This window comes from Oryza sativa, chromosome 1 (assembly GCF_034140825.1).
Source record: "Oryza sativa Japonica Group chromosome 1, ASM3414082v1".
Taxonomy (NCBI): domain Eukaryota; kingdom Viridiplantae; phylum Streptophyta; class Magnoliopsida; order Poales; family Poaceae; genus Oryza; species Oryza sativa.
In genome coordinates, this window is record NC_089035.1 from 36786361 (window position 1) to 36798719 (window position 12359).

The 12359-nt window shown below is 46.4% G+C and overlaps 1 protein-coding gene across 2 annotated transcripts; it reads right to left on the reverse strand.

Moving 5' to 3' along the window:
* Positions 1-4651: 4651 nt before the first annotated feature.
* On the reverse strand, positions 4652-7672 carry LOC4327500 (laccase-4-like). Of its 2 annotated transcripts, none has more exons than NM_001406346.1 (6): positions 7455-7671; positions 7203-7354; positions 6876-7120; positions 6590-6718; positions 5115-6089; positions 4652-5009 (listed from the first exon to the last, which is right to left on the reverse strand). In NM_001406346.1, exons 1-6 carry the CDS (start codon positions 7560-7562, stop codon positions 4879-4881), a joined length of 1740 nt encoding a protein of 579 aa, NP_001393275.1. In that variant the 5' UTR covers positions 7563-7671; the 3' UTR covers positions 4652-4878. The 2 variants fall into 2 exon arrangements, with proteins under 2 accessions (NP_001393275.1, XP_066163129.1); XM_066307032.1 differs by having other exon boundaries at positions 4658-5054; positions 5111-6089; positions 7455-7672.
* Positions 7673-12359: the final 4687 nt, after the last annotated feature.

The window sequence follows — 12359 nt, forward strand, 5'->3', positions numbered from 1 at the left end:
TATGATGATCTGGTTCATCTCTGTCCGTACATAAGATGAACCCGCCTGTTCCTAGAATCTCTGCACATTTGTTGTGATCATTATTGTTGCTTCCGACGGGAACAGTTGGTTCAATTTTGGTGGAGCTGCTAGATATGTTGAAGTTGTAGACCTTGGGTTGTCTTATGTATGGATGAGCCTTGTACAGTATTTCTTCCAAACATTCAGTACTTGTCACTAAGTTCTGGTTCTGGATAATCTATCATGCACGTGCATTCTCTATTCGTACTTGTTGAATTGTTCGACCTGTTTGTTGAATTGGCTGGCATCTGTTCTGTTACATTACATCTGGGGTTGGGAAAGGCAAGTATGCCACCATGGCAACTTGATACTGCATTAGCGCCGTGTCGCATATAGGCAATGTGTTTATCCATAGAAGGATAGTCGGCAACGTGTGAACTGTTGCGTTTGCCATATCACACGAATGATCTGGCGCCTACTAGCTACTGCTGGAATGGAAGAAATAGCCCGCCACGCGCATCACTCTCTCCTGAAAATCACGGCGCATCTTCTAAAATGCCAAAATTAGAGCAGCCATTTTTTTGCCGTATGCGTCGTGCTGATCTGTCTCGTCACGAATAGCAGGAAAAATAAGATCAGTCCAACTTTGCAATGAATCTAGACGCGCCTGCATTGCAAGGAAGAACTACCGCTCAAAAGTGCAACAGCGATGGATGCTGCCTGCAGGGAGAGTCCAGCCGTGGTAGTAACACACACACACAAAAACCTGTGGCTACAGTAAACGCAACAAAGACACATCCACACAACACGTCCACGTATAAGAAGCAAACATAGCACAGCAACTCAGCAAGAAGCATCGGTCACGGCAGAAAGTTACCGCCCAGCTCGGCGATAAACAATTACAGACAAGCCAGGTCGTCGTCACTCGTCACACACATTGGCGGCTTGGCGCGAACAAATCGGCAAATCTGTCGTGCGCGGCCAAGACGCTAAACCAAGATGATAAAAGCCGCGGACACCCAGCCGCTACGGACGAGGAGTACACGTGGCCGTGCTCCCCTCCAAAAAAAGAAAAATATACCGTTCACACTAGGTCACCACTCACCACAAGTGCAGGTTCAGCTCAATACAGGTTCACTGAACACGACTAGCAGCAGTACATGTTGGCAGGAAGAAATGAACAATGCGATCAAGCAGAAAGATATACTACTCCCTCCGTCCCATAATATAAGTGATTTTAAGTTTTTGTTTATAACGTTTGACCACTCGTTTTATTTAATTTTTTTTTCAAAAATAAAAAACGAAAAGTTGTGCTTAAAACACTGTAGATAATAAAGTAAGTCACAAATAAAATAAATAATAATTTAAATTTTTTTTGAATAAGACGAGTGGTCAAATGTTGCAAGAAAAAACTCAAAATCACTTATATTATGGGACGGAGGGAGTAGTACTTTGGTGTCTGCCCTGGGTATTATACTGCTCAACTGGATTCGGTTCGCATCAGATGGGTATATACAAAACTCGCAACTGCATCAGTTTTTATAATTTTTTTATGTACGGCGTGACAGCGGTGGTACTGTTTGTGTGAAGGCCAAGTTGAGAATTTTGTTTGCAGCATAATGTTCCCTCGAGTCGTCTCCGTGCAGTGTACACGTGAAGAAAGTAGGGAGGCAGCAGGATGTACAAGAATGCCGTCATGCAAGTTGTGGTGTCAACTCGCGCCTAAGACGGAAAAGAAAATTGGTTTTGTCTGCCCATAGGCGTTTGACGGAGCAAACAGGGGAGAACCGATTGATCCATTTGGATTAGTGTCAATCAAGTGTCAACGTCTCTGGGAAGCCTAGATGACCCTGCTTTGGTCAATGTTGATAGCGACGGATGTGGAGAGATTACAGTGTTGAGTTGTTGACGAGGCGAAATTACATTTGGAATTCGCAAAGAGTACGACTGGCTAAAGGAAGAAGATGTGAAACTCGTAGCTGGGCCAAGTCCGGGTGAGCCACAGGCCCATAGTCTTAGATGCTGTGGCCCGCTTAGGACTATGAAGCCCAAATGAAGGCCCACTTAGGACCATCTGATTAGTCACAAACGAAGATTAGTCACCGTTGCGCTGCATTCACTTCAGATGAAAATTTCCTCCTTCAAGAAGTAGATGGCAATGCGACATGTGCGCTTAAATGTCCAGTTCTTCTTTCGCAAGCTGGGTCGGCTCAATTTGGCGTTAGCTGTTATGTAGCTATCTCCGTGTGTATCGGAAAATTGTACAGCCCAATCTTCTTTGTCAGCAAAGACATACGAGCACCTTTCAGTTATGCTGTCCATCTACCTAGAATCCTCCTTGCCTCCTTCGCTATGTATATTTCTCAATAGCGACTAGAATCCGCATAATTGTCACGTCTACCTAGAAATCGCTAGATTCAGACCGAAGGTACATTTGACATGGGCATCGATTGTGACATGTTTATGAGACTAGTTTTTGTTGATTTTTCTGCTGTTTCAGGTCATATTGGGTGATCACTGTTGGAAATTTGGTCATAATTCGGCATATTTTAATCCAAAATAACAAGATAATAAACATGATATTTACAATAGGATTTGATCCAGTGATAGTGGTGAATGTAATCAACATGAGCATGCTTAACGTTGAATAAGCATCAACAATCACATAATGACACAATGTTGACATTGCGATGAACATTAACAGTAAAACTTCTAATTGAAATAATGTAATAAGATTATACCCCAAGAATGGTCCTCCGCTGGAGTTTGAGGCAGTATTGCCTCCGTAGGTCTCTTGGTCCATGTACATGTGTGAACCTGTAATGCAGAGTTACCATTTATCTTGGAAATCATCCATATCTTCAATCAATTCTCTCCTAGTAGTTTCAAGGCGGTTCAAAAAAAAAAACAAGTGAAATCCACATATTTATCTAGTTTGGAACAAAGTGCACAACCATGAAATTGAGAGGTTCCATCCACCTGTACTATTTTATTTATTCCCTCACCTCAGATTAGACTCATGCTGTAACTAAGGTATTTGACATCTACAAATGGAGCCTTTCAAAGTTAATTTCTACTACCTGTAAAGACTGTTGTCAGGAAAAAAATTCAGGTTTAAAAAAATAGGAAAAAGATTCAGAGAAATACAGATTAAATGTAACCATGTTCTGATGTTCTGTTTCCTGCGTCTAAAGAAACAACAATTCCCAGAGCAATGAACTATGTTCAAAACCAATTCGCGCCCGCATTTGGTTGATATTGTGTTCAGCTGTGTATCAATGTTATCGCCTCATCTCACCTAGTAGTAAAAAGGCAATTAATCCAGAGAGGGAAAAGGTTTAGTTACGATGTGCGTCTCGCAGTCGCAGGCGTATAAGAGATAGCTGAGCGGCGAAGCACGGCGGCCGTCATCGTCATACGGCGTCTTCTCTGGAGACTTGATTCGTGAACTCGAAGAACTACAGGAGCAATTTTCTGGATTTTTCCCTCCGTAATCATGTGTAACATCCAAATCTGGATAGGGTGAATTGGTGAAATCCATTAGATGAAAAATTGGTGGCCAAGCAGACATTTTTTTTGGATACCGTTAGATCTAAACTGCACGGTCCACGTCGCTCACTAGGACTGGATGGTGTATTTTCTTCAAAAACCCCCTTTAGTTTCCGAGTATTATATCGCTCTTACATCGATCGTCTCTGCACCTCGTCCCCTTCCTCGCCAGCGCCGAGCACAACCAACCTCTGACAGTGTGGTCATTGCGCAAAGTGTAAGCTATTCACTTCGCGTGAAGGATAAAGCTTACCTCCTCCTTCAAGGCGAAAATGACGTGTTATGTTGGATGCCAGATTCTCCAGTTTTGCAAGCAGCGCCATCGCAATTTTGGACTAGCTAATGTGCAGCTTTCCCAGCCTCTGTTCCAAAACTGTGTGGTAGCTGGAGTCTCTGCTTTGTCAGCAAGGCCAGATGAACACACCTAACCCGTCTCTCTGCGTTGTGCTGCTGAACTGCGGCTATCTGTACAGAATCAGATATAATAGCCCATCTACCTTAACAGTCACTAGTTTTAGAACTATAAAGCTTGTTATATGGATTTCCAGGTTATTAGTACTATTTGATAGTACCTTTTCTTCTAGTTGGAGTACTTGATTAGTTTTTGTGCCATGATCCGTGCACCGGACTTGTTTTGGTTGGTCTTGTTGCTGTCTCAGGATCTGTGAGCTGATCCATGTACCTGTCTGTAATAGTATTTTTAATTGCCCCTTTTATTCTTATGTAAATACAGCATCACCTTTCTTTAGGAGTTAAAACCATCGTTTACTCTTTAACTTATCAGCTGTAGCCAAACTTTAAATTTTACAACTCAATTTTTGAGTTGATTTTTCCATCATAGTTTATTTGTTTTATTGACTTCTCTGAGAATACATATATAAAAACTTTACGACCAAATCATTTTTTATTGGTAATAAGTGTTACGCTTATAAATAATTAACTGTAGGTGAAATGATGGAAGTAATATATTTTCTCTTGATTTTAGATAGTTTGAATTCAAGTTGTGGGAAACAAATCCACAGATTTGTTTAATTGGGAAAGAAAATGGATACTCATGAAAGAAAAATATAGGCAAAAAGGACAACGTACAAGGAGTGTTCTGGAACAGTTTCATGCAATTAATGCCCATTTTTTTATTCAAAGAAGCATCAAAACAGTGTCATTGTATAGTTGTACACAAATAAAAGAAAAAAGAACAAAATAATGTCACAAAAGTTAGCTAAGAACGGGCTAACACACTAAAATCTCCTTCAGGAGAAAGCAATCGCAAATTGGCGAACAAATGAAATGAGGAAAGAAGAATCAACGGCATCTGTGGTAAGGTCCCGACTAGCATTTGGGCAGATCGGACGGCGGAGGAAGCAGCTTCTGGTTCGGATGGCTCCCATCCAACACTAGCCATGCCATCCTCAGGCCCCACGTCGTGTGCGCCTCCAAATGACAGTGCATGAACCATACACCTGCACGCACATAATTGCACAACAAAAATTATTAGCAGGGTAGTACTATATCTAAGACGAATTTCACGTACACTAATTGCAGAGATAACTAACTAACTAACTCACCTGGGTTGTCAGCGAGGAAACGGATGGCCACCCATCCGCCGGCCGGCACGCCGACGGTGTTGCGCTCGACGGGGTCGACGAGGTTGAACTTGGCCGGGTCGTTCACGGCGTCGTAGTTGCCGAACCCTTGGCCGATCACGAAGAAGTTGAAGCCGTGCAGGTGCAGCGGGTGGCTCTCGATGCCCAGGATGCTGGTGTCCTGCATCACCAGCTCCACCGACGTGTTGTACCGCAGCACCAGCAGCTTGGTCCCGGTCTTCACGTTGGTGTTGTTCGGCGGCGTCCCCGTGTAGTTGAACGGCGACAGCGGCGCGACGGGGAAGTCCGGCGCGTACACGCCGCTGGAGAGTCCGGTGAAGTGGGACTGCAGCAGCGCCCTCGCCGGGAGCACGAAGGAGACGTTGTTCATGGACGCCGCCATCTGCGTGTTGTTGGGGCCCTGGCAGGTCATGTTCGCCGGGCACGGCAGCGTGCCCAGCCCGACCGTGAAGAAGAATCGCTTGTCAACCGACTGCGGCACGGCCGCCGGGTACTCCGGCGTCGCGAGGCTACGGAGCTTGTCGGTGAAGTTGGTGACGAAGTCGGTGTCGTTGAGCTGCGGCAGCGTCGGCTTGAACAGCGGCAAGCCCTTGACGAAGCTCGCCGCGGAGGGCGACATGGCGGGGTTCTCGTACTCGAGGATGCCGGCGACGGTCGTGTTGCCGAAGGTCCCAGGCCTGGCGGTGGAGTAGGGCGCGGCGGACATGTAGAAGTTGGCGCCGGGGTAGTACGGCTTGGCGGTGAGGAGCACGTTGGTGGTCTGCCCCGGCGAGATCACCAGGGTGTCGACGGTGAACGGCTTGACGTAGACGGCGTCGACCTCGACGACGGTGAGCGTGTGGTTGGCGACGGCGAAGAAGAGCTCCTCGTTGAGCGCGGCGTTGATGAGGCGCAGCATGTACGTTTTCCCGGGTTTCACCTTCAGCTTGAACGTGTCTGCATCCACGCGCACGCACGCATGCCAACGGTAACCAGAGTCAGCACGTTTCAATATTCACTAATCACCAGCTAAATTCTTCGACGGCGACGTGCATGAATGGAAAGCGCACCTAGCTCCCCTAGCTATGTCGCAACTAAGATTTTGTTTACGTGACACCAGCCGGACCCAATAACAGAGTTTGCTTTTCCAATGGACCAAAAATGTTAGGTCGAGTACCACGCTCAGATCCCACGACAGTGACACACCGCATTAATTCGGAGCAACAAATGCACAATCCCATGCATCTCCGTTACGAGAAAGGAACACGGAATCTTCTCCGTCCACCTTTGGTGATTTGATCTGTTACCAACCTCCGGAGCCGAATTCTCTCACGCGCCAAAAAAGATGCAGGAGGAAGCACAGTACTCGTGCACGGTAACGTTTGTCTCTGTTTTTTTTCTTGGAAACAAAAAAAAAAGGTTATTAATTTGTGGTTAACCGGGCGAAATGCACGTACCTTGGGCAGAGCAGTTGTAGAGAGGGCCGGGGAGGCCGTTGATGGTGAAGGCGTCGGAGACGTTCGGGCCTCCGCCGGTCTGGACCGCCTGGTTGACCACCTCCTCCGTGTCCGCGTTCCACCACTCGCCTACGCGACAAACGCAACAATCAAATTAAAAGGTAGCGAGCCCCTGATCATGCAATGATCAGTAAGTATGCATATATGTCGCGACGTTGCGTGCAAACCGACGCGATGCGCGACGTCGTACGACGACGTAATGCGTGCAGCGTGCGTACGTACGTACCGAAGATGACGGGGACCTCCTTGTGCGGGGCGGGGAAGGGGTAGGGGACGCCGAGCTTGGGGAGGATGACGAGGGCGCCGTAGACGGTGGCGCGGAGCCAGGAGATGTGGGCGTGCCACCACAGGGTGCCGCGCTGCCCGGCCACCGTGAAGTTGTACACGTAGCTCTGCCCCGTCTGGATCGGGCACTGCGTGATGTACGCCGGCCCGTCCGCCCACCCGGTCCGCACCTGCCGGACGCCGTGCCTGCACGTACGCACGAATGCACCATCGATCGGATCAAAAAACTAAAGCGTGAGGAATCGTATCGATCGGTACGGTGGCTTACCAGTGCAACGAGATGTTGTGCGCGACGTTGTTGGTGACGCGGATGACGACGCGGTCGCCTTCCCTCGCCACCAGCTCCGGCCCGGGGCACTGCCCGTTCACCGTCACCATGCTCTTGGTGTTGCACAGCCTCGTCGCGTTCGCCATTTGCACCTGCATGCAGATCGATCGATCGATCAATCAATCAATCAATCAATTAAGTTTTTCATCAAGGCGAGATCACTTTGCATTGGCTATGCGTGTGCAGGCATACATTGAATTCGTAGTGCCTAGTGATGCCCTGAGCTTGGACGATGAGAAGCAGTAGGGAAGCCGCCAAGAGTAGAGGGCTAGGAAGAGCAGAGGAGATAGCCATGGTCATCTTAATTTGTGTAGCCTAAGCTTTGAGCCACAATCTGTAATGGCTCTTGATCAGCTAGCTCTGTGAGACTTTGAGTGGGAGATGGCCTGGCAAGGATGGAATGAATGTTGGGAAAAAGCACTCGAGTCGTCTACATATATATAGGACATGCCAAGTGTGTCGCAACCACCACCGCCATTTCTTTGAGGGTTTTTTTTTTCTACACGCGCGGCCGTAGGCGAGGAGATACGCAGCTTAGGCGACACCTCTTGTTTGGTGATTCGGTAGATGAACGATCAAGGGAGGAGCTTGAGCTTGAGCTAGCTAGCTAGTGCTCTGTTTTTGGAGTGTAGCCAAAGCCAGCGGCAACCATGCATCTGTTTTTCAGTCTTTTGACCATGCATGCGTGTTTTGTTGTATGTACCATCCATGCAATGGATCGATCGCCTGAACTGTGTTGATTAATTTGCATGCATAGTGGCACGTACTGTTTCTGATATGATGCAAAAGCTTGCTGAAACTGAAAGTTAAAACTATGCAAACTAATAAAATAAAGAAGTTGGTTTACTGCGAATTGGTTACAATGCAAGAATCGACCTTTTGAGATTCAAAACATAGCACTGATATCGGGATGTAGATTTTAAAGGATGTACTCTTGTTTTAGCGCCATATCGTCTAGAAAATCATCAAAAACATTTAGAGAGAATGACAAAATATATAAATATGTGGTATATTATGTATTCCACTAACATATGTAAGTTTAAATATGACTTGCATAAATATAATACAAACACATCGTTAATTTTTTTTACATGTACAAGTTAAATTTAAATTTGGATGTTTCTGAAGTGATATATCTTCATTGATCTATACTGTTAATTTGTACTACCTCCATCCCAAAATAGCTAAAAATACGTATATTTTGAGATAGATGGAGTATATTGTTAAAAGGACTTTTTAATGACTTTTTCGATGACATGTAAAAAACGAGGGGACGTTCTCGAGTGCCAAATAGACTTTCCACTTGTCCAAGTAATGAACCAGTGAATTAAGTCTTGCACTAAACATGTTGGAAATGAAATATCTTTGGGGGCATACATTGTCAGTTGTCAAAACTGTTGAATCAATGTGATGGTTACTTTATTCAGAAACTAAAACGAACGGTTCCACATGAATGTACTCTTTGTACTTTCTAGCTGATTTGGTTCCACATAAATCCATTCGATCAAGTGCCAATAAGTCAAACATGATCTAATATGCAAATAACTTCGAGCATGTATTAGGTGTACTCCATACATATAAAATCATGACAACTTAAACCAAAATTCATATAGGAGCTGACATGTCAGAAGTTATTGGCCCTATATTTTGATAAGGTACTTCGTTCTCTATTCTTCTAGATACCATACTATCTTATGGGTACATTCAAGGTTAGGTTGTGCAGCTTAATCGAATTAAACATCACACGACACACGTACCATACACGCAGTGCAGGGAGTACTTCCCCTGTTACATCGAGATTAGCTCCTTTTGAAAAGCACTTCGATCGACGGACAATTATTTTGTCAATCACCATCAGCAACCTACATATATAGTGGTAGTAGTATAGCAAGCTAGGCATGCAGTTTAATTTCGTCAATGTCCATTCTGATATACCTTCAAAGTTCACCATAATCATATCGCTAAGCGGTAACATCACTTCCTGATATGCTCGTCCCTTGTTTTCACCTACAGTACAATGAACCTAGGCTTTTTATTTTTTATGTATATATAATATATGCTCAACAATGGCTAAGTTGCATGATCACTTGACATGGATCCCAAGATATATATCTATCCAGTAGGTGCAACCTGCATGGTTGGTGTAGTCTAGGGTGGCTTCTTTCCTTGTACTATTCCCAACGGGGAGAAGGATGCTTGACCCAACCAGACCGAGCGCTGCAACATTTTTCTTCGTATTATATTGACTCGAACAGAAGCATGATCAACAGTAAGATGGCATCGCCAAATGCATCTCGCAGTTCGTACCTTTTCAGACACTTCTTCCCTGTTGTTTGTTTATTTGGAATGCTCAAAGCATATACCTTAAAGGCTTTTATAAAATTGCAAACTTAGTATATACTTCATCCGTCCCACAATATAAGAGATTTTGAGTATATGTAACATATCCTGAAGTACTACGAATCTGGACAACCTAAAGTCTTTTACATTTTAGATGGAGGAAGTAATATAGTATATAGGAAGTGGATTTTGATCCCTCGAGAGGATATCCTCTCGTTGTTTGCAATGCCATTCAAATGGTTATGAAAAATTTGAAAAAATTTGAGATGATGTATTAACATGTGATATATCACTCCACAAACATGCAAGTAAAAATTCAACTTCTATATCTTGCAACGAAATTAACAAATTTAACTCTAAATATACGTTAACTAGCTACGGTTTAATTTGATTTTTTTCGTTACTTATAAAATTAAATACTACTAGTAAAACAAATTGAACAAAAACCAGTCATTGGTTGGTAGGTTCCTTATGGTATAACCCATTCAACTAATTTCAAGCCCTAGTTACGGCTCTAATGTTTATCACATGACAACGCTATATTGTTGTATCTATCGTATATTATTAAGATAGGAAGAAAAGTAACCACCACACTTTTACTCTAGGTCCAGAAATTAACGCTTAGTAGAAGGAAAAGAAGAAAAATATGCACTATTTGATAATGATAGATCTAGATTATAACGGCTAATCAATATAGTTGGATACTACTACTGTATTTGTGAAAATATAAGCAATATTTGCATGTCAAATCCAGTTGTATTTTGAATATAAAATCTATAGCTACATAAAAAATTGCCCGGGAAATTCTACTAGTTAATATATGTAGAATAAAAATAAGTTATATAGTTCTTAACCAAAGAATACGAATATATAATAGCTCATCTGAAACGACATGCTTTATTCAGAAGCAAAATGTGATATATTATTTGTTATTTTGTTAGTAGCATCGTGGAAATCCATACCCATTACTTTTGAATATGAATTGCATAAAAGTAGTGAGATATAGGGAAAAAGGCAATCAAGATTTTCCATTCGAGTATCATCTTTCTTCAACATGTGTGTCAGAGTTATGGATACCATATACCTAATAGTAGTTGACTAAATCTCGGCAGGACCCACCACATACCATGTCTTCTACGGAAACAACCTTCGGATATAGGAGGAGTTCCGCATAAGGAAGGATGAATAGAGTTCTACATGGAAACGACAAGGACTACTCGGATTGTATCCATATGGTTTCCTTAGTTCTACTAGCTTGGACAAGGGGACACCTATGGGTATAAATACAAGACCCTCTAGGAGGAGAGGGGAGACGGAATGTAGCGCCCGTTCCATCGTGGCGCCTAGCGGGAAAACTATCTCTTAAAAAAAACCCTAATTGCGAAATCTGTTTCTTTGCTTGTTGTCTAGTGTCTGTGCCATCTCAGATCTCAAATCCCCGATCTATCGTCAAGTTCAATCCCGAATCCAAATCCTTCCCAAATCAAATCCCTCCGCAAAAGTCTATTTCGCCTCCCTCAGGTTCGATGGGCCGAATTCCTCTCGGCCCATCTCCCCCTCCCTCCCCATCTCTCTCTCTCTCTCTCTCTCTCTCTCTCCCTCTCCCCCGCTCTGCCCGTGCGCTGCACACGCGTGCGCGTGAGCCGCGCCGAGCCGAGCGCCCTCCGCCCTCGCTGCCGCTTTCCGCCGACGCCGCCCAAATCGCCGCGCCGCCCGTTGCTTCCCGCGCGCGCGCGCGCCGTGGTGGCCGACCGCCTGGTCGCCGCCGCCGTCAGCCTCTGCCGTGCCTGTCCGCGCCTGCCGTCCGTGTCGCCGCTCCGCTCCACACCGCCCCCGCCGTCATCGCTGTCGTCACAACCCGGCCCCGCCACTCCGCGCGCTAGCTTCCAAGGGACGAAGGCAGAGCTTCCCCCCTCTGCCGCGTCGCCCTCTCTCCCTCCTCCTTTTCCCCAAAGTGGCAAGGGGGCAAGCCCCCTTTCCCCTCCTCCTTTTCCCCTTTTCTCTCCCGCCGGTGTCATTCCCCCCGCCCCCCCGTCGCCGCTTTGGCCGCGACCGCCGAGCGCTAGCTCCCTCCCTTGACCGCCCTAGGTCGGTTCCCAAATCGACGTTGCCACCCTATAAAGCCCAGGCGCCCTCTCTCCCTTCTCCTCTTGTTTTGTCCCATCGCCTCTACTCCATTATCGCCGCCTCCCGTGCTCCGTTCATCGTCGCGCGTGTCGGAGGAGCCGGCACGAGCGAGGACGCGGAAGGGGACTCCGGGCGCGCCCTCTTCTTCCTCTTCCCTGGCCCGAGGCCGGAGAGATCACTCCCGTGCCGTCGGCCTCTCGTCTCAGCGCCCCGCCTCGTCCCGGTAGTGCCTCCCTCCGTTCTCCCTCCTCGTTCCATCTCCTCCCCTTAGACTCGGGTAGTAGCACGAGTAGCCTCCCCGTAGCTAGCTGGCGCCGCCCCGACCGTTGCCGCCGCTCGCTGTATGCTCGCCGCCGTCGCCGCCCGTGCTCCGTAGCGCCTGCTCGTCGCCGGCCTCGCTTGGCATAGCTCCGCCCAATCCGACGCTAGCAATGGGTTCCCGTAGCCGTGTAGATGCTCTCACCGCTGGGAATCGGCCCCTCGTGACCTCGTCGCCGTTTCCCCCTTTTCTCTCCGCCGGTTGCCGCCGCCGCAATCCGCCGCCGACGGACTCCCTCCGGCGAATCCAAGCCGTTGGCTCGCTCCCTCTCGTTCTCCCTCATCATCCCGGTGTACGTCCCGTCGCCCCTC